At 34.2% G+C, this 21,807-nt stretch overlaps 3 protein-coding genes and 1 non-coding gene across 4 annotated transcripts; 3 read left to right on the forward strand and 1 right to left on the reverse strand.

Moving 5' to 3' along the window:
- Positions 1–1,934: 1,934 nt before the first annotated feature.
- Positions 1,935–2,834, forward strand: LOC127093791 (uncharacterized). The gene has a single exon (XM_051032693.1). It carries the CDS (start codon positions 1,935–1,937, stop codon positions 2,832–2,834), a length of 900 nt encoding a protein of 299 aa, XP_050888650.1.
- Positions 2,835–3,923: 1,089 nt separating this feature from the next.
- LOC127093793 (uncharacterized) lies at positions 3,924–4,757 on the forward strand. The gene has a single exon (XM_051032694.1). The coding sequence runs from the start codon at positions 3,924–3,926 to the stop codon at positions 4,755–4,757; it is 834 nt and encodes a 277-aa protein (XP_050888651.1).
- Positions 4,758–10,533: 5,776 nt separating this feature from the next.
- Positions 10,534–13,375, reverse strand: LOC127098187 (pentatricopeptide repeat-containing protein At5g27110). Its single transcript, XM_051036701.1, has 2 exons — positions 13,112–13,375; positions 10,534–12,989 (listed from the first exon to the last, which is right to left on the reverse strand). Exon 2 carries the CDS (start codon positions 12,983–12,985, stop codon positions 10,892–10,894), a length of 2,094 nt encoding a protein of 697 aa, XP_050892658.1. The 5' UTR covers positions 12,986–12,989; positions 13,112–13,375; the 3' UTR covers positions 10,534–10,891.
- Positions 13,376–21,263: 7,888 nt separating this feature from the next.
- On the forward strand, positions 21,264–21,336 carry TRNAR-ACG (transfer RNA arginine (anticodon ACG)). Its single transcript has one exon. It is a non-coding gene; the product is annotated as a tRNA-Arg (tRNA).
- Positions 21,337–21,807: the final 471 nt, after the last annotated feature.

Below are 21,807 nucleotides of genomic sequence, written 5' to 3' on the forward strand. Positions count from 1 at the left end.
TATAATAAAAAAAGTGTTAGAAATATTTGTAAAGTTGAATAGACCCATGACTGAATCGTGAATGAAATCATTTTTCTTAAAAGTATTTCAAGCACTCTCTTTATGTCTTAGAAGCAGGAATACCCATGATAATTCAGCCTTATATCAAATTTGCGCAAGACCAACAAAAACTCGATTTGTAGCAAAGAGTGTTTGGAATTTGTGCAAGAGAATATTCAGATTTGTTGTTATTTTCTGAATTCGGAGTGATGTATTTATAGGTCATGCATGTGTTGTTTCACAAGGTTGCGACCCTTGATGAAACAACATATTTTAACTGAAAGTTGCATTGTTTCCGATCATTGCGTATCTTCATTCCACAACAACATTTCATGAACTGTTGCTTCTCTTCAAATTCAAAAATTCAAACACATGCATCGACTAAAACAAGAGCAATAGTGAGGCCAGCCGAAGGCCGACCGCCTCATAACGCCACAAGTAGCCTGATTGCTCTGATGCGTCGTGCCTAAGTGCTCAAGTGTCGCCTACAAGTCGCCACTAGCACCTCTACACCCCGGAGTTGGAGTCGGTGTCACCACCGAGATTGTGAGCAAAATGGAATAAGAATAAGCCCTCCTTTGCCTGTTTGATGGTTACATCCTTCATTGGTCTCCACATATCTGTTACTCTTACCTTCATCGACTTCACATGAATTGGTCTAACTGAATCTTCAACAGAAAATCCGTTCCAAAACGCATAAATCTGGCCTATTGAGCAAGGCTCACATGTGTTACCCATATGTTATGACGTCGCGTCCAACATGTGACCCTTATACACCAGAAAATTATCTTGAAGTAACTGAGCAAACTTGAACATTTCTCCATATTATTCTTTTGTAAAATGCAATCAATCCAAAAAGAACAACACAATTTTTCATTGATTCGAAACCTATATAAAACGAAAACCATAAAAGCTGTGTTATTGAAGATGAATAAATAAGAAAAATGAAACACCTGAAAACGAAAACCATAAAAGTGTGTACATTTTCCCATATTTTCTTCTTTGTATCTCTTCAGATCTATGTTTCTACGTTTTCTTTCACCTTGAGATTGATAGATCTAAAGGTGAAAAAATGGTAGATCTCTTAAAGTTGTTTAAGGATGACTCAACTTAGTCTCTTGTGAAAGATCTGCAAAAATCAGAACAAAAATGAGCAGAATGGGAATAACTTAAGAACAATGAATGACATAAAAATATTAGGAGAACGATGAAGGAGAATAGTGAATTGAAAGATAGCGAGGAAGACAACATGGAATGGTAGGAGAAAGTGAGAAGAAATGAGAGGGGAAGGGAAAAGAGGTGAGAAAAGAGAACTAGACAAATTCCGTGCGCGCGCGAGAGAGTAAAATGGGTTACCGATGAAAGGGAGATAATATTAGTATCAATTTTTTTTAATAATAAAATTGATCAATTCAATGAGAAAAAACATTAAAACCAAGAATTTGAATATGTGTTGAAAATTAATGAATGGGTAGAATTGGTAATATATATATATATATATATATATATATATATATATATATATATATATATATATATATATATATATATATATATATATATATATATATATATATATATATATATATATATATATATATATATATATATATATATATATATATATAAGTTATTTGAAAAGTTTTCTTATTTCACTGTTTTTTTTAACCGTAACCCTGAACTTTGAATTTCTCTAAGGGTACCTGTTGGTAGTGTGTGGTCCAGGTCGGAAGTCCAAATAGGTGAGGCAGTAAACCCGTTGGTTTAGCACACTGTAGTTACCGTTAAGAAAATAACCAATAAGGGGGAGGATAGAGACAGATAGTGGGTGAGAAAGCTGAAGAATAACTAGTTCGATTAAATAAAACTATTTGTATAAATATTATTTTGAAACCATGTCTCAAATCATCAAGGCTTTTAGCGAATTAGGATGTAGTTCACTGAGTAAACTTAATAACCGAACCTTAGTTCCTGTTACCTTAAATAATGATAAAATTGAATTAGATAAATATACCTTCCAAAACCAAGAATTAGAAATTCAGGAAATGGAAAATAGATTAGTTAACTGGTCTATGCGAGAAATTAAATTTAAAGAAATATATAAAATTGGTACTTTTGATTTTAAAAGTCAAAAGATTATTCATACTATTGAATCCGCTACTTCTGTTAGTAACAAGCATGAAACTATTAATTTGTTAAATAAAAAATTATTAGAAACGCATTATAGAGAAGGTTATCGCCATATCCATCTAGGATTAACTCAGATAACTATAAAACCATTACATAAACTATGGTTAAACACCCCTATATTGCTAGTTCTTCGAGACACTAGAATTAAAGACTTTCATAATTCAACTATTGCTATAGTTGAATCAAATCTTAACGATGGTCCAGTCTACTTTAACTGCCATCCCAATTACTCTATGAGCGTGGCTGATGAATTCACTAAGAATTCATTAGTTATATACGTCCAAGGTCTAAGTGATAATTTTAATCCTGGAGTTTCCAATATTGACGTTATTAGTAGAATTACCTACAAAGTCTCTAATGTTAATTATGATTTTAAATCACTCAAAACTACTCCAAGAAATGAAACTTGTATTATTGAAGCAAATCTTAGCAGGTCCAATGTTATGACCCCAAAAATACTGACTGCTTCGGATATTATAGAAAAATTCTCTCAAGAATGGATATTACAAGATGTGGTTAAATCTGAAAAGATTGAGGCCATAACTATTAAAGATGTTATTCAAGATATTGATGGATCTGTCAAGATCAGGATGAATAGAAGCTAATCCTATCGCTATCATCAATGTAGTAGTATTGGGTCAACATCTAGTGCTAGACATTCAGTTGATTCAACAATTAGGGTAAATCTTGCAGGAGTAAACTTTGCTCCTACAATTCCCCAACCGCTATACTCTGAGAGGACCTCTAGGTCACCCTCTCCAACTGAATCCCAAATACTAGGTGTAATTACAAATGACAAACCCTTTGTCATAGACAAAGCTTGGATTAGAGCTGACTTTGAGGCCATTTATAATTTAGAAAAGAGAAATTTATATTTCTCAAATTTCTCTAAAGATCAGACTCAAATGTATTTGCAAAAATTTCATAGGTTTCTAGAAACACATGAAATTAATATCTATTTCTTTGCATGGTTTGAATTACTCTGTCTAGAAGAAGAGATAGAAAACCCTTTTGCTGTTAAGATGTACTTAGATGCTAATGTTAGGATAAGTACCAGATGGAAAACTTCTAGGAAAGAAATTATAGAGTCGGTTCATCCACCATTGGAAGCTATTAGAATTACCCATTCTAAAGAGAACATAGAAATATAAGCTTCACCATTTAAATCGATAGCTAATCCTATAGATCAGAGAAAAGACATTAATAATATGCATAGTCAGATTAACTATTCAAACCAAATACTTCACACTATATCCCAACAATTAGATAGAATAGAAGCCTCTATTCCTCAACCTAAGGATGTTAAAGACTATAAATTGGATCCTACCCGACCTACTTATCAATACCATACTCCTTCTAACCAAGAGTTGAAAGGAATGAGTTTAGGTCGTGATACTACTCATAAAATAGAGGAATTAGTTACTAAATTAAAAACCTTAAACATAGAAACTTCTTCAGGAGAGATAAATACTTTATCTCGAGACGAAGAATACGACAATATGGTGAGCAAATTAGGCGGAAGAGCCCCAAGACCTAAAACCCGAAACTATTATCCTAGGCCTTCATTTGCTGATGTGCAATTTGAAGAAAGAAGTAGTTTTATAGAAAATAATTATTCAGGAGAATCCATTGTTAAGTGGAATATCGATGGTGCGTTTGAATAACAAGTTTTTGATACAATAAAAAACATGACCATGGATGTTACTGCCTTCAAACTTAAAGGAAATACGGATAAACATACTAAAGAGATATTAGTTATGGGATTTACCGGACAATTAAAAGGATGGTGGGACAACCTCCTTAGTTCAAAAGATAAATACCAAATAGATTCAGCCGTAAAAATAGAATCTAACGAAGAGATTTGTGTTATAACCCTCATATATGCTATTACTAAGTTCTTTGTAGGAGAACCCCTTAAACTCCAACAAAGAGCGGCTGACCAATTGCTAAACCTTTATTGTCCAACCATGTCTGAGTATAGGTGGTATAGAGATATGTTCTTATCTAAACTATGCCTTAGGTCGGATGGTGCGGCAAATTATTGGAAAGAAATATTTATTAGTGGTTTACCTAGGTTATTTGCAGAAAAGTTAAAAATTAATATTAAGCAAAACTTTAATGGAACGATCCCCTATCAGTCATTAACCATTGGAGAATTATCTAATTATGTAATTGAAACTGGTATACAAATTTGTACAGATTATAAATTACAAAATAAGATTAAGAATGAAAAGGCTAGTAATAGGCGTGAAATGGGATCATTTTGCGAGCAATATGGAGCTACTCCTTTAAGAGCTCCGAGTAACCCCAAGAATAAAAAACCTGCTAGTAAAGGAAGAAATAACTTCCATTATCATAAGAAGCAATTTTACAAAGACAAGCCAGAATTTTATAAAAAACCTTACAAGAAAAATTATGGTAAGAAACCTTACAAAAAATATAATAATAAATCTAAACCCAAGGATAAAGATGTTAAATGCTATAAGTGTGGTTGTTTTGGCCATTATGCTAATAAATGTAAGGTTTAAGAAAAAATTAATCAACTGAGTAACTTAGACATTTCAGAAGAGTTAAAAGAAAGCTTAATAACTACTTTAAATAACATCTTGTTAAACTCGGAGGAAGAAGAGTCGTCAACATCCGAAGAATCTTCTTACGAAGAAATACATCAAATTGAAAATTCTGAAAAATCGGATGATGATTCTGATGAATGTTTAGGCCTAGATTTCTGTAATTGTGACAATTGCAACAAAATAATTAATGTTTTAACAAATAATCAAGCTAATACTTTGATAGGAATATTAGACAAAATAGAAAATTCAGAAAGTAAGAATGCTTTCATGAGACAAATTAAAAATATTATAGATGAAAATGATATTTCCAAAAAGAATATTCACAAAGTAGAATTTAAAAATGTTATGGATTTATTTAAGAAACCGGTTGAAAAAACTGTTTCTATTAAAGATTTACAAGAAGAAATTAGTAATTTAAAAAATGAAATTAGAATTCTAAAAACCAGGGATGATGAGATAGAAATTAAACTTTTAGAGTTACAAGGAAACATGATTATTCAGAATCAATCCAATAAAAATTTAGCCTCATCTAGCTTAACCAAAAATAATGAGGAAACTATTATTCTGAATAATGAAGATGGGTATATTAACAAAATAGAAAAATTAATATCTCATAAATGATATAGTAAAATAAATCTCATTGTTAAAGATAAAACTTATGAATTAATTGCTTTGATTGATTCAGGAGCAGATTTAAATTGCATCCAAGAAGGGTTGATCCCAACCCAATATTATGAAAAAACCAAATAATCTTTAAGAGGGGCCAATGGTAATAGATTGCAAGTTTCTTACAAATTATCAAGTGCTAAAATTTGTAAAGATCAGATTTGTTATAGAACCTCTTTTTTTTAGTAAGAAGTATTCATGAGTCCATTATTCTAGGAACCCCTTTTCTAACTTTACTCTACCCTTTCACAGTTAATAATGCAGCTATAACCACTAATGCTTTAGGGCGTGAAATTAAATTTGAATTCTTAGAACCACCTAAGATTAGGGATCTTAACTCTGTCCAGAGTAAGGTTATATCATTTATTAATCAAATTAATAATAAAAGAAAACAAATTAATTTCATTAATAAAGAAATACATTATAAAAAGATAGATGATCAACTGCAATCTCCAAGTATTCAAGAAAAAATTAAAGGTATACAAAATAAATTCATTAAAGATCTTTGCTCAGAACAACCTAATGCTTTCTGGAAAAGAAAAGTGCATACTATCTCATTACCCTATGAACCTGACTTTAAGGAAGCAAATATCCCCACTAAAGCCAAACCCAATACAAATGAATAAACAAAATTTAGACTATTGTAAAAAAGAAATAAAAGATTTCTTAGACAAGGGATTGATTAGGCCCAGTAAATCTCCTTGGAGTTGCTCCGCTTTCTATGTTACCAATGCTTCTGAGCTAGAAAGAGGAAGTCCTCGGTTAGTAATAAATTACAAACCCTTAAATAAAGCATTACAATGGATTAGGTATCCCATACCTAATAAAAAGGATTTGATAAACATATTACATAATAAAAGTATATTTTCAAAGTTTGATCTTAAATCTGGATATTATCAAATACAATTAAAGGAAGAAGATAAATATAAAACCGCTTTTGTGGTGCCCTTTGGTCACTATGAATGGAATGTCATGCCTTTAGGATTAAAAAATGCTCCTTCCGAGTTCCAAAATATTATGAATACTATATTTAATGATTACTCGCACTTCACCATAGTCTATTTAGATGACATATTAGTATTTTCATATTCTATAAATCAGCATATACAACATATGAACCTATTTTATGAGATAATTAAAGAGAATGAGTTAGTCTTGTCTGAAAAGAAACTTAAAATATTTCAATCTAAAGTAAGATTTTTTTGTTTTGATATTTCCCAAGGTATGTATACCCCCATTAGTAGATCTTTAGAATTTATTAATAAATTTCTAGATGAACTAAAGGATAAAACCCAGTTGCAAAGATTCTTAGGTTGTATAAATATGTGGCTGACTTCATACCCAACTTAAGAACCATTTGTATACCATTATTCAAGAGACTTAGGAAGAATCCTCCTCCTTGGGATGATTCAATGACCCAAAGTATTTTGCAATTAAAGAAAATAGTTAAAAAATTACCCTGTTTAGGAATACCTGATCCTAGTGCCAACCTTATTGTTGAAACCGATGCCTCAGACATAGACTTTGGGGGAGTTCTAAAACAAATACTTTCGGGCATGGAAAAGGAACAAGTGGTCAGATATTATTCTGGAACTTGGAACCCAACTCAATTAAACTATAGTACTATTAAAAAAGAAATTTTATCTATTGTTTTGTGTATTACAAAATTTCAAGATGACTTGTTTTCAAAAACATTTTTATTAAGAACAGATTGCAAAGCTGCACAAAGTGTTTTACAAAAGAATGTTAAAAATTTAGTTTCAAAACATATATTTGCTAGGTGGCAAGCATTACTTTCTTGTTTTGATTTTGAAATCGAGCATATTCAAGGAATTAAAAATTCATTACCAGATTTTCTAACCAGAGAATTTTTACAGGGAAAACATGAGTAAAAAATCAATTGACCCCAGAGATGATTATGGTCCTCCCATTAAAGATAAAAAAGATAAGGAAATAATTTTAGGTTCTCCATCTTTTATTTTCAAAGTTACCTCTCCTATTACCGCTACTCCCCTGACAACTATTAAGCCTACATTATTAACTCCATTAGCTTTTACATCTCAAATTACCAGTCCATTATCTATCCAGAAAAATCACTTGTCTAAACTAGCCTACTATATACCTCCTTCTTCTTTACCAAAATCGACCTTTATTACCAAAGATTTGTCTATACCAATATTACCTTTAGAAACACTTTACTGTCCTCCAAACTCCTCTTTATTACAAAATATTTCAAGAATTCCCCCCCCCCCCCCCCCCCCCCCCCCCCCCCCCTTCTTCATTCCTAAAGACCAAACCAAGACCAAAAAAGTCTTCTAAAATAAAGTTCTATAAATTCAAAGTTAATAAGGTATTATCTCCTTCTGATTGGAATCAACCTCCATCAGAATTAAAATCTTTTTCCAGAGCCTTTACTCCACAATACTATTCGTACTTTGATTACATGGATGCTTGGTTCAATTTTTTGTCGGTCGAACCTTTCAACCACACTTGGTTTATATGGTTCAACAAGGATATTTCACTTAGCTTTCCTAATTGGTTTATCCAGTGGTTCATAATTGTTGGACCAATTTTAGAAATATTTCCTGATTATGCCTCAAAAGCTTTTAACAATTTTACAGCAAAAACTACCTGTCCTGATTGCAAATCTTTATTATGTTTTTGTTCTATTTTTGGAATTACATGGATTTCATCTTGGACCTTTTCAACTTATCCATTATGGGAAGAGTCCTCTTCTACTCAATTAGTCAAGAAATTTTCTATTAAATGGAGGTCAAAGTTTAATCCAGATTTGCTTTCTCCGTCAAGATTAGATTCTTGGTTCAAGTCTCATCCGGGTCTTTACAAAGAAAATGCCATTTCTCCAGAAGATACATCGTTCTTATTAGATAAATCAAAATTATTTGCCTCTTTATCTGCTACTTCCAGCCATAAAGAATTCTTGAATAGAATTAAAGAAGCTATGACTGCTTTATCTGAAAGTGATAGTGTTTCTAGCACTTCTAAAAATAATAATGAAGATGATTGTTATGGAATCATAGATCTCTAAATTATGTTGAAGATAAGTTCAATTATGATGAAGATAAGATTTTGAAGATTCCTCTTGTCAGAATTATTTTGAAGATAAAATCAATTATGGTGAAGATAAAAAGTTAAAGACAACAACGGCGGCCCCCTTTGTTGGCCTCAATTACCTTCCACTCAGAATTACTTTTGAATTATTGACTCTACTTTATTAAAGTTTTTTGTTTTATTTCAATTATTCAGACCATGTGGGTCATTACTTTTTATAAAGTTTATGTTTAGTTTAATTTAGTTTGAAGTCCGTGTGGATTCTTGCCTATAAAAGGATCATTTGTGTGTTGTGAAAGGCATTCGAGTTTTCAGTCTTAAAACTTGGAATTCTTGATTGCCATCATTTGTAAGTATTTTCATAAATAAAAGCAAGTCTTTTAATATTTTCAACATGTCTTCCGCATATTATTTTACTCTTACAATTTATTTTATCAATAATTTCTTGATCTTTACTAATATTTTCACCATTATGATTCTACTCTAACCCTCATTTTGTTAACATCCAACAACAACCACATATCTATAAACCGACCACTACTTCCCCACGAATGAAACACCAAACTTATATATCTATCCATCACAAAACCAATTCACGTCATGTAACAAATTGGGTTTTAACAACACAAAGTTTTCAGGTAGTTCTTTTCAACTACGGATTTTGACAACAAAGTTTTTCGATAGTTCTTTCCAACCACCAAAAACTCTAGTCAAGGTTATGTCACTCCTCCATCCTTTATAAATAATTGTTCTAGACGAAGATCAATTGATATCTACGAAGTATGACAAAGACACCAAACATGTTAATATTGATACAATAATTAGAAAGAAAAAAATTTGAAAATAATCATAAATGTTGTGTTGATCTCTCACACGAACACAAAGACAAACCTTTTTTAAAGTTGTAGATGTTACACATCATTTTTAGAGATGCTAGTATTACAGAATTGTTATTAAATCAGCACCAATATCGAAGGATATCCTAACCAAATACTATAAATACTCCAAAATAGCACATAGAAAAAATCAAAAGGTCATAATTAATAATTGTAAGTAATTTTGGTCATCTGTCCCTAACATTGAAAATTTAAAACCAATATAACTTAACTTACTATTAAAACAACTAAGTGTAATCAAAATAACAACCCAATAAAATTAAATTCTAGAAATAATCAAAATTAAGTTGTTGCACCTGTCTTATCTTCACATCTGAATTCGCCCACATCAAAATTATATTGATAATCATTTTATTCAAATTCTTGTCCTTTTAGCTAAGATGTGGATGAAAATGCTTCTACATATAAGAAATGATTCAACTAGGTGATTTTTTAAACAAAGTGACAAATAAAACAAAAAAAAAAGATGAATAAAGTTGGAAAGACGAAAAAGAAAGACGCCGCAAAAAAAATAAATTAATAAATCAAGAAAAATCGTCACAATAATAAGAATTTCATTGATAATATTCAATTAGAAGTCCACTCCAAAAATCAAATAGTCATTGTTCAGTCATTATTCTTTTTAAGAAAAATTTCAATTTATTTCAAATAAAGTCACAAATGTCTATTTATAACAAGATTTTTTCTAGTTCAGAACTACCTCCAACTCCTCATTTTTCATTAGGCGCAGCTGGAATGAGTCTAGATTTGTGTCTAGTAAATCTTGTTGGCTCACTAGCCCCAAGCTGCATCCCAACAGATACAGATATTTACTTCTATTCCTTCAAGATGCTGCTCATTTGAGCATTTGTGGAAATAGAAAGATAGCTGCTACTCTGATGAATTTTTCTTCAATCTACAGATCAGAAACACTGCATTTCTTATCCAAGTGGAGATCAAGAGGAGAGGCTTTAATCTCACACTATTATACGTACCAATGTCTCTTGTTTTCGATACTGATCATATACCATATGGATCATGTAACTGGTCATTTTGTTTCCTGCATAACTCATCTAGGTACTCGTTGCCATAAATTTAATTTGTTATGTGCAGGAATATACAGCTATGGTTCAAACTTCTGTTTAGCAATTGCATTTGTACCAGATAGACGATATAGACTGAGAAAGTCTTTATGTCAAGTGCTGTCTGTGCATGTATTTGAATGAGTAGACACACCTGCTCTTTTAGAAAAACAAATTCATATATGATGAATGAACATATCATATGTTATGAATGAAGTGCATTCTCTTCCACATGTTATGAATGATAGCCTCAATTCAATCATCCATTGAGCGGATAACCCTTGATGAATGCACACACCAAAAATCATTGTCTCAAGATCCTCATCATGCCCATCTTCTAAATCTTATCCTGTTTTGCTCAATTGAGATAGTAAAGTTGTTGTGCTTTTTAACATCAATGTGATAGATAAATTGGTTTACACTCATCTTCCATGTGACTAGTGAGATATGAAAGGCACTTATTAATCACTTCTACGTGATAGTTTGAATTGTCTTCAACAAAGAAAGGCACGATCTTCTGGTTAATCTCAATCCAACTACACCCCGGGTTCTTCTTTAATCCAAGCTCTTTCATCTTTGATCGCACCGTCCGTACCTCATCCCATTTACCGAAAGAAGCATATATATTCGATAAGATAATATATGTTGATGAATCATCAGGATCCTTGTCAATAAGCTTTCCTGCAATTTCAACCCCTAAGTCAAGATTTCTGTGTAAACGGCATGCAGAAAATAAGGTGCTTAACAGCTGAACATCATCCCTGATTTCAGGGTTTCTTTGTAGAACCTCATATGCTTCGTGCAATCTTCCAGCACGTCCAAGAAGAGCAATCAAGCATGAATAATGCTCAACTCTAGCCGCAATACCATAAACATTGATCATTTGATTGAAATGATATAATCCATCATCAACCAATCCAGCATGGCTACATGCAGACAATATGGCAAGAAAAGTAACTCTATCGGGTTTCACATTTGACAGCAGCATTTTAGCAAAAAGCTCCAAAGCTTCATAGACCCGACCATGAGACCCATAAGCGGTAATCATGGAAGTCCAGGACACCAGATCTCTTTCTGGCAAACATTTGAAAACACCAAATGCTTCATCTACAGCACCACACTTTGCATACATATCAAGGAGAGCCCCCATAACCACTTCATTGTTTCCCAAATTTCTCTCAACAATCAGATTGTGGATCTCTCTACCCTTTTCTAGTGCTGCTAGTTGCGAACAAGCTGCTAAAACACTGGTGAAAGTAATAGCATCTGGTTCAACAGATGATTGTCTCATTTCACTGAAGAGGCCAAGTGCTTCAAAAAGTTTCCCTTTGGTTACATATCCAGAAATCATAACATTCCAAGAAACCGTCGTTGTCTTCGGTATCAATTTAAAGATGTTTTCAGCTGACTCAACCTTTCCACATTTGAAGTATAGATCCATGAGGGAGCTGTTAATAAAAATATCAGGTTGTATTCTGTTGCGTATTATATATCCATGAACAAACTTTCCCTCTAGTAGTTGCACTGATCGTGAAGAAGCCATTATTATACTGCTCAAAGTAGTCAAAGTGGGTTTGACTCCTTCATTGTACATTCTCTTAAAAAGTTGAATGCATGAAAAGCAGTCACCTTTGAAACCATATCCCGCAATCATGGAATTCCAAGCAACAACAGACTTTTTAGGCATTTGCTCAAAAACTTCTATAGCCATTTCTAAGTGACCGCATTTTCCATACATGTCAACAAGAGCAGAGCTAACAAAAGAGTCCAGCTGAAACCCACTATTAATCAACTCCATATGAATTTCCCTCCCTCTTTCCAAATCAAAAAGCCTAGCACACGATGAAATAGCAGTTGTGATTGTAACCGAATCCGGCTCAAATCCATATCTTCTCATCATGCCAAAGTATCTTAGAGCTTCATCAAACTTCCCGCTTTGATAATAACAAGAAATAACCGTATTCCAGCACGCCACATCCTTATCAGGCATTTCATCAAACAGTTGTATAGCATACTCAAACAAATTACATTTGGCGTACATACCCACAAGAGAACTTCCAACTACAATATCCACCATCAAACCAGTTTTTATCAAACAAGTATGTACCATTTGACCCAAGACAACTCTACAAAGCCCGCCGCAGGCTTTAAGAACACTAGGGTAAGTATAACTATCAGGTTTCAGATAAGGAAAACACATCAACTTATCAAAAAGTCCTAAGGCTTCCACATACATGTAATTCTTAGTGTAACCTGCCATAAGGCCATTCCATAAAGATATCTCGCAAGGGTTTTCAACGGCATCAAACACACTCTGTGCATAATCAAGCAAATGGCAGGAAACATATAAGTTAATCAAGTTCTTGCTCACAAAAATATCATTCTGCAAACCAAAAGTTACAACTTTGTGATGGATGAGCTTGCCTTGCTTCAGTGACTTGGAATTCACACAAGCCCTTAAAAGGGGTATTAGTTTTCTTGTGTCCATTCAACTACACAACAAAGGAAACAGTAAATAAATACAGAAGGGATAAAGGGTAGCAGAATCAAAAGGTGGAAATGGAGTTCAACAAGTGTAGGCAATGAAAGCACAACAACTGCTTAAAGCTTGAACCTTTAAAAACTGCAAAATTATTTTCATTTCAGTGTGATAGAAGATTCATTCATCCTTCTACTTTTTCTGAATTTTGATGTTTTAGACTCAAAATTGGGTTTTTATAATCGGATGGATTGTGAAAGGCTTGATTTGGTTTCTATTGTGAAAGTTTCATTGGTGGAAGGATGTGATTGTAGCTCTTCTGGTCACCGGCGTTTACTTAGGTTTCCGCCCTGAGCGGCGGATGCAGTGGCGATGCAATTCGTTTTTGATATGTTTATGTTTGGGGGATTTTTTATTTTCATTGAATTTTTTTAAAATTAAAATTAATTTCTGTTTTTTACATTTTTAAAATTTTAAAATTTTAAACTAGTTTTACTTTAAAACGTGAATTTTTTAAGAAAATCAAAATTAATTTTAAATATAAATATATAAAATATATATGTATAATAAATACATCTTAATCAAAATTTATAACATAATTAATAAGTCAAATTTCCATCTGAGATCTTTTAAATTATTTTTCTTAAAAGATTGATCTTTTAAGTTTTTTTTAGAAATAATTTTATCCTTTAATGTGATTTTTATATTTTTATTTTCACAATTTAAATATTTAAAAAAATGTGATTATTATATTTCTAGGTGTACTTCATCATTTTTATACTACTTAATTGTATCAATATTTAGCATGTTCACTTTTTTTAAAAGATAACAATGTATATGTTTGGTAATTTAAATGATCTAATTGTTAATTTTTTTTAAAGGATTAACCTATTAAAAAAATAGCTCAAAAGAACTTTGATATAATTTTGTGTTTTAATAATAATGATTGTAAATGTTAAATGTGTGTCGTAATGGTGGTCTCAGTTGTGGTTTAGGATATCAAATGAGTGATTAGAATGGTGGTAGTGACTTAACTTTAGAAAGAATGGAAATTTTATTCACAAGTTCTGCCTCAACTTGCAAATGCTGAAATTATTAGGTGTGATACCATGTCTTAGGTTTGAATATGAGGCCTTAGGTGTGATACCATGTCTTAGGTTTGAATATGAGGCCTTAGGTGTGATACCATGTCTTAGATTTAAGTGGTTATTACCATATCATTTACATACAACAAAAAAATAGGAATTTTACAATTTTTTTATTTTGTTAAATTTTAATGAAAAATAATTCTCAAATCGAGTAAAAAACCAACTAAGTCTCATTTTTATGAACATGTTTGGATTTTGAAATTGACTTATAAATTTTTTAATTAAGAGTATTTAAAAAAAAATGTGATTGACACATAATTTGATGTTCATAGAAAAATTGGTAGTTAGGTTTTTTTTCTTCAAAAGTGTTCCGTTCTGGAACTAGAAATAAAGTGAGATGAGGAAGTTATGGCGGAGTAGAGTTTTAAATACCGCGGAGCGGGAGTGTACATGCAAGGTTAGCACTCTTGCGCTCAAATAAGTATGTGAAAGAGTATAGAATATTCAAATTGCGTTTGAAACTAATTACCTGAAATGACGTCATTCCCTATATATAAGGGAGAAGGATAACAACCTTGCTATCTTTCCGGCGTGGAACGTGGATGATCGTTAGATGCGCCTTAGGTGTGGATCTCCTGTAACGAGACACAACGGAAACTCGACTGTGTAGTCAGTTGGTAAGCTTTAGCCTAGGGTAATTCATCTTAGGGTGGTCAGTTCGAGGGAGATATGGTTGGCCTATAACAGTTGTCCCCCAAGCCCTCATGCTTGAGTGTTAAGGTGAGGGTTTGGAGAATTTTTTTCCTCGGCTACCGGTCACCCTTTTCCATGTTTCTGCTGTTTGGAATGTCAAACGTTTATTCGGAGGCGTCATTATGATCATTCTTGGAAACTGAAACACTTGCGTGTTACATGCGAGAAATGTAATTGTTGATATGACATATTTCTTCCCCATAGTGTCAGTTCATAAGTATAGGAATAACTAGAGTTACTTCCCTTTTATACCTTCATTTTCTCTTCATTCTTGAGCGATTACCTCTTTTCCCCTCTAAAACTTCATCTTCTTGTACTCGAGATCATTAGCGCGACATGGCTAAGAATTCACAGAAGAATGTGAGAGGGAATTTGGTGAACCCATCGTCTCTATGGGAAGGTTCCATATATTCTTCATATGTCTCTATTTTCACTAAAGAGGGAAGCATGGATAGGGCTTTCTCTGATATGGGGGAATCATTATTTTGGGTTCTCACTACCTCTGGTGAAGACGGTAGAATATGCAGTGAGTATGGTAATTATATCATCCCTCTGTATCAATACCTCTTCTCGACCTTAGGTATTCGTCTACCCTTCAGCGCATTTGAGGTTGGTATTTTTAACTATTTGATGGTGGCTTATTCACAATTCAATTCACTAGGTTAGGCGTACATAAAGGTCTATTAGATCTGGTGTGAATATCTTAAGGGGAACCCTTATGTCACCTTGTTTTTTCATCTTTTTCACTGCCGTCGCGACACTCCGGTCCGACCAAAGAAACGAGAGTTAGTTTCCTTGGTGCCGACGATGCAAGTTTTTAAGGATTTTAAGAATTACCATCCTTTGTGGACCGGTTCTTCTTGGTTACCTCTCATCATCTCTAGCTCATGCGATTATTTATGGGGCCGAGCCAGAGGTAGAGGGTAAGTGTAAACCTTTGTGCTCCTAATTGTTGGAGAAAGACACATGCGTTTACAAAGAGGAAGATATTTGTGTTGAGGATTCATATCAAAAGAAGAAATTAGTGGACTTTGTTAACCTTCTAGTTTATCTTAGTGGTGTAGTTCCCTTGACTGAAGCTGACAAAAAATGTTTGAAGCGTCTGATAGATGTTTGATTGCTGATAGGGCTCGCTTTTGCGAGGATCGCCGAATTTCCTTTGGTAAGTTTAAAATTCCTTGTATTCTTTTGTTATTAGTTTGCCCCACTTTTTGGGCGCTTATATGAGTAATAATCGTTTTTATGTGTAGAGGTAATAAACAGTCTGCTAGGAGGGCCTCCGTCGCTCTAACACTATGTGGATCTGGCCATTGGGAAGCTCTTTGGATGAACCGAGCACGTGACAAAAAGAGTCGGTTGGAGAGGAGCGTGAGCAACTTGAGTTTCCAATGAGACACGTATTTGAGAGAACTGTAAAAGGCTTCCGTTTCTTTACAAGAGGTAAACAAGGTTTTGGCTTCGCTCAACTTCCCTGGTACTGTGGGTAGTCAGGTGATGCATATGGCGAGAATGATGGAGATGGAGAGGAAGACAAAAGCTCTTGATTCTGCCCAAAAGGAGTTGAAGTTCCTGCGCATTCAAAATGCCTCTCTGACTCAAAAATTGAAAGAGTTCACTTATACGAGTCTTGGGGCGGTTATAGAATGTTTAAAAGTGCACTACAACATGTGGAGCATTTACACCGCCCACTAGTTGTTTCGAGGGAGCAGTTCCAGAAGGGTCAGACACTTTAAGATGGAAGGATCGTCTCTATTTTCGAATAGCCTTATATTCCTTTCCCCTTTTTTTTGTGTGTGTAAGGTTTTGTCGGGCTTTTGAGCCTCGACTTATAAACAATACTTATCTTTATCATTACCTTTTGCATGCTTATGCTTTGGTTTTATATTGTGCCCCTATCAATCATAATTTTTATCTGTCTGAAAGCCAAGGAGCACTAGGGTTTGCTTTTAACCCTTCAGTTTTTATAATTTGTCGCTGTAAAGAGTGGTAAATAATATTTTCTTAAAGTGTAAATAACCATAAGGTTTTTGTTAGGCCCTGTTTAGCTGCTTTGTTTGTTAGCATGTTGTATTAAGATGTACGTGTTGTCTTAATAAGACGTCGGGTCGACTGGTCACAACCATAATAAAACATGTTTTCATAAGTAATGTGTTGGCTCAACTGAATGTGTTTGTACGTTGGATCCGCAATGGTGAGACACGAGTTCAACTACGAGTGTTTGCACTTTGAACTTCACATGTAATGATTTTGCATAGAACCTTCTAGATGTGGTTGTGCTTTGAATTTTATTAATAAGAATATGGCATGATCCTGACTAAATACAACTATGCTTTGAATCATACTTATATGTGAGTGGCATAAAACCTACTAGATGCATCCATGCTTTGAACTGGGTTATGTATCATAGATGATCATTCCATGGCGAAAGGTAGAGGATCCTCGTCCATATCCCCGAGGTAAAGCTCGAATCTGGGTGGACGTCTTCAGACTCCACCACTCACGTCCTTTGGATGGGCTTGATCCAAAGGGGGGCACCAGCTACACAGGATTGCGTATAGTTCTTTGACAATGGGATATTTTAATGTTGTATTCAGATGTGTAAAATGTCTTCGATAGCACCCCTGAGGGAATTGGTTGTTGTAGTCGGGTGTGTAAAGCATTTCCAATAGCTCCCTTGAACTCGAAAGATGTGCTAGGCGTTGTGGGGGTTTGGTTCCTTTAATCGAACGTGCAAAGCGTCTTTGACAACACCCCTGAAATCTTTAGGCAGACTCGACGCTGAGGGAAATTAATTGCTTTAGTTGTAAGTGAAAAGCGTCTCCGACATCACCCCTGAAATCTTTAGGTACACTCGGGGCTCAGGGAAATTTATTTCTTTAGTCGGACGTGTAAAGCGTCATCGACAACACCCTTTAAATCCTTAGGCATGCTCGACGCCAAAGGGAATTGATTGCTTTAGTCAAACGTGCAAAGCGTCTTCGACAACATCCCTGAAATCTTTAGCTTGGGCATCAACTATGTTGGTTGTACCTCGATTTTGTATTACTCAAATATAATCACAAAGGAACAAGACTTTGTGTAATTTCATTCATAATGAGTAATTATTCGTATATGCTATATAACACTTTACATATATATATGTATATATGCATATGAATGCGAAAGATGAAACATAATCGAACAGTTTTTCTGTCTCTTATTTTCGGTTTCTTCCCTTCAAATAGAGACGAGTAGAGAATGTCACATGAACTTCCTCAATCAATCAAAATCCGTGAGACATCAAACAGTCATACGATAGTTGTGATTATCAGGGGGAATAATTTGTTAGAAATACCCCTAACATTTTTAGAGTATCGAAACCCTAGCACCGATCGATCGAGGATTTTGGATGATGAGGTACCCTCGTTTCTGTAAACAGTCATCTTTTTAGAAATTTTACTTTTGATTGTACCTTTGGTGGGTAGGTTTTCCCGGAGGTGCGCCACTGGTGAAGGTAGCGATATACGGCCGCTTACCTTTGTCGGTTTCTCTTGTTTCGTGGCTGGGACCGACTTAGGAAGCTCTCATGTCGGACTTGGTCTTTGGAGATTATTTTGGTTCATATAACAAAAATGATGAATGAATTGTGTAAAGATTTCAAGATTGAGCACCATAATTCATCGTCATATCGTCCGCAGATGAATGGTGTTTTTGAGGCAGCCAACAAGAACATAAAAAAGATCGTTCAAAATATGGTAGAGAATTACAAGGATTGACATGAAATGCTTCCATTTTTCTTTTCATGGCTATCGTACTTTAGGGTACGCACTTCCAATGGGGAAACTTCGTTCTCTCTTGTGTATGGCATGGACGCAATACTGCTTATTAAAGTATATTAACATATGTCAAATTGGATGAAGCTTAGTCGATACAAGCAAGATTATATCAGCTTAATCTCATTGATGAAAAGTGCTCAACATCCATTTTCCATGGTTAGTTATATCAGAGGCGCGGGGAAAATGTGCTCCTAATTAAGAAAGATTCTGCCGATTCATGCAGATTCATGGGGAAAATGGATACCTAATAATGAAGGTCCATACGTGGTGAAAAGGTCTTCTTTATAGGAGCTTTAATCCAATCAATTATGGATGGTGAAGATCTCCCATCCCTGGTAAATGCAGATGTAGTTAAAAAATACTTCGCCTAATAGACCTGCTAAGTCGAGGACCCTGAGGGGCGACTTAGGAAAAAATGGGCATCCCGGTGGACTAGAAAAAGAAGGGTCCAGGCAAAAATTAGGGATAAAATCAAAATAAATAAAGAACCTGCTAAGTTAATCACCCTGAGGGGCAACTTAGGCAAAACTGGGTATCCCGGTAGATTGAAAACCCGAAAGGGTGGTCTAGGCAAAAGTTAGAGATTCGAAAGGCAAGAGACTGCAATCTACAAAGGATTTGTACATCCATCACTACAACAACGGAAACCCCTAATGGGAAGAATTAGTCTAATCACCTTCTTTAGAGGTAAAGAAAGAGGATCTCCAAGGACATATGGATTATAGAAGAGTGGGAACTTAATGGATATTTGAGTCATTGCAATTGTATTTTTCATTTTTTCACAATCACTTCTTTAAGGAATTACTTCCTTTTGTAAATCACCCATTTACGGGTTCTTCATCAATAAAAGTACTTTCCTCAAATATGCTCAATAATTTTTACTTTGTCTGCTTGTTTGCAAAGATGTGAGTTAATTTTTTTAATAAACAATGCTTTAAGAACTTTGGGGAACAACAATAAAAGTATTTAAAGAGAACATGAAATTACTCTTCTTTTAAAAGTGTTTGAAGGATAACCACGACTTTCGAACAATGTATTTAGTACACGGGAATGTCATGAAAATCATAGGAGTTCTTGGACTCAGCCTAACCAGGAGGTCTCCCAAGATAGGCAACAATTAGCTTGTTGGCTCCAATCCAGCTTGAACGCTCCCAAAGATCCAGATCTTGCTAGATCATCATCGTAGTGTCTGGAAAAATCATGACATCGGGAAGTCAGATCCTTGCCCTAAAAACCCAAACCAAAAGTCCAATCGTACTTGTCAACCCCCAAAATCCGAGCATACCTCGACCTTTGCATACATAATAATTGCATATTATTGCATCATGAAAAGCATAGCATATTCCATCAAGATGGAGCATTACGCCATGCAAAATAAACATACATAACTGCATGAACGTATTTCTCGAAAGCAATAAATAATTCTCCGTTGAGACATTCTTCCTCCCCAGCGGAGAATATTATCATGAAACTATTGAGTGGTATTCCCGACAGGTTTCCCGAAATATCTCCTATTCGTGTTGCCTTTTGCAAGTACCTTTTGACCTTTCTTCATCCACTTACCTTTTGTAGGCCCCTTTTTGCTTTATGCCAATCTCCCTGCCTTCTGCATGGAGAAGATTTTATTGAGACAACTTACGTTTTATAAGTTTATTTCATTACCTTGTGCACGAAATCACGTAACGGTGCTTACTTGTTGTAAGTCCCCTCTTTGCCTTTTGCACGAGAATGGTACCCCTGTCATAACTTTGCATCACTTTTTTTTGAAACACTTAATGTAGGTTTGGTGAGTCTCAAGATTTGGGTAGCCATTGTTCGAAAACTTCATCCCCGCTGTTGTGCCTGTGGGTCTGAACCATTAGTTGCTACATAAAAAATATTTGCTTCAAAGCTAATAACAAATACTTTAGGGTAAATTCTTTTGGGTTGGCCAACGACCCATAAATTCTGGACTAATTCATAAACGCGCTCCAGGTACAAACACATCAATCATTGATATACATGTGGACCTCCATCTACGGGCGTCTCATAAAAGCACACAAGTTTCTTCTGTCAAGACCATTTATATGCATCCATTGATCGCTTGCGCTCCATGTCAGACAAATATGGGACCATTATAACCGACCCTTCTATATAACGACGACTATTAGTCACACCCATGCTACTTTTCACTCATACTTGAAAAGTTCCACATTATTCACATACAGACTTGAGCATTGAAGTATTAACTTTTATGCAGGTGCTCTCCCCAATCATCGAAGAACTATCATAACTGTACCAGAAGACCATTCATGGTGGTCATTGTCAACCTATCATCAATTCTCCATTACAATACAATTTTTTTATTAAGGACTGTGGCATAATGAATAATAAGTCATCCTATGAAACCAAGGACTTTGGATTCAATATTCGACATAGTTGTCTTTCAACTTTCATTAATGTTTTAACAAAAATATATATTTATATTTATATATAGATATTTGAAAAGGAGTTATATTTAAGCACGCCTTTTCATAAAATATTTTTTTTATAAAAAGTAAAAATGAAATATATTTTAGAGAACTAATCATTCCCTCAATATTTAACTTTTGTTCTTATATATTGGTATGAAAAAATTCAAAAAAACATGAAGACTCTGTGGCCCAATGGATAAGGCGTTGGTCTACGGAACCAGAGATTCTGGGTTCGATCCCCAGCAGAGTCGTTTATTGTTTTAACACATAAACTTAATTTAAACCCTTTCACGTTTTGAAACATCCATTTATATCCATCCAAGAGCATCCCATTTAATGTAATAGGCATCCATGGATAATCGATTTTCTAAAGGGATCTCAATTTCTAAGGTTCTAAGTGAGGGATGTGAGGTGTTATGATTTTGTTGAAAATAGGGAATACATGAGTTTATTAAGGTGGTATAGGTGAAAAGGGGTGGTTAGAAAAACTCTTAAGGTTGAGTGAGTAAAGCGGTATGGAGAGGGTTGAGGTTAGCTGAACGGTGGTGGTGAGGTAACTAAAAGAATAATAAGTTAAACTTCTTGTATAGATAAGGCTATGGAAAAGAGGTATTAATGACAATATTTCCATAACCAAGAGGGTTCAATAACGAGGAAGATATACATATTGAAAATATATTATGTGAAGAAGATGTCGCCATGACTGAAAATTGTTGAGTCAT

The sequence above is a fragment of the Lathyrus oleraceus genome, chromosome 6 (genome assembly GCF_024323335.1).
Source record: "Lathyrus oleraceus cultivar Zhongwan6 chromosome 6, CAAS_Psat_ZW6_1.0, whole genome shotgun sequence".
NCBI classification, from domain to species: Eukaryota; Viridiplantae; Streptophyta; class Magnoliopsida; order Fabales; family Fabaceae; genus Lathyrus; species Lathyrus oleraceus.

Excerpts from the sequence above, each read along its gene's own strand:
- LOC127093791 (XM_051032693.1), top strand. The coding sequence starts at position 1,935 with ATGTCTCAAATCATCAAGGCTTTTAGCGAATTAGGATGTAGTTCACTG.
- LOC127093793 (XM_051032694.1), top strand. The coding sequence starts at position 3,924 with ATGGATGTTACTGCCTTCAAACTTAAAGGAAATACGGATAAACATACT.
- LOC127098187 (XM_051036701.1), bottom strand. The coding sequence starts at position 12,985 with ATGGACACAAGAAAACTAATACCCCTTTTAAGGGCTTGTGTGAATTCC.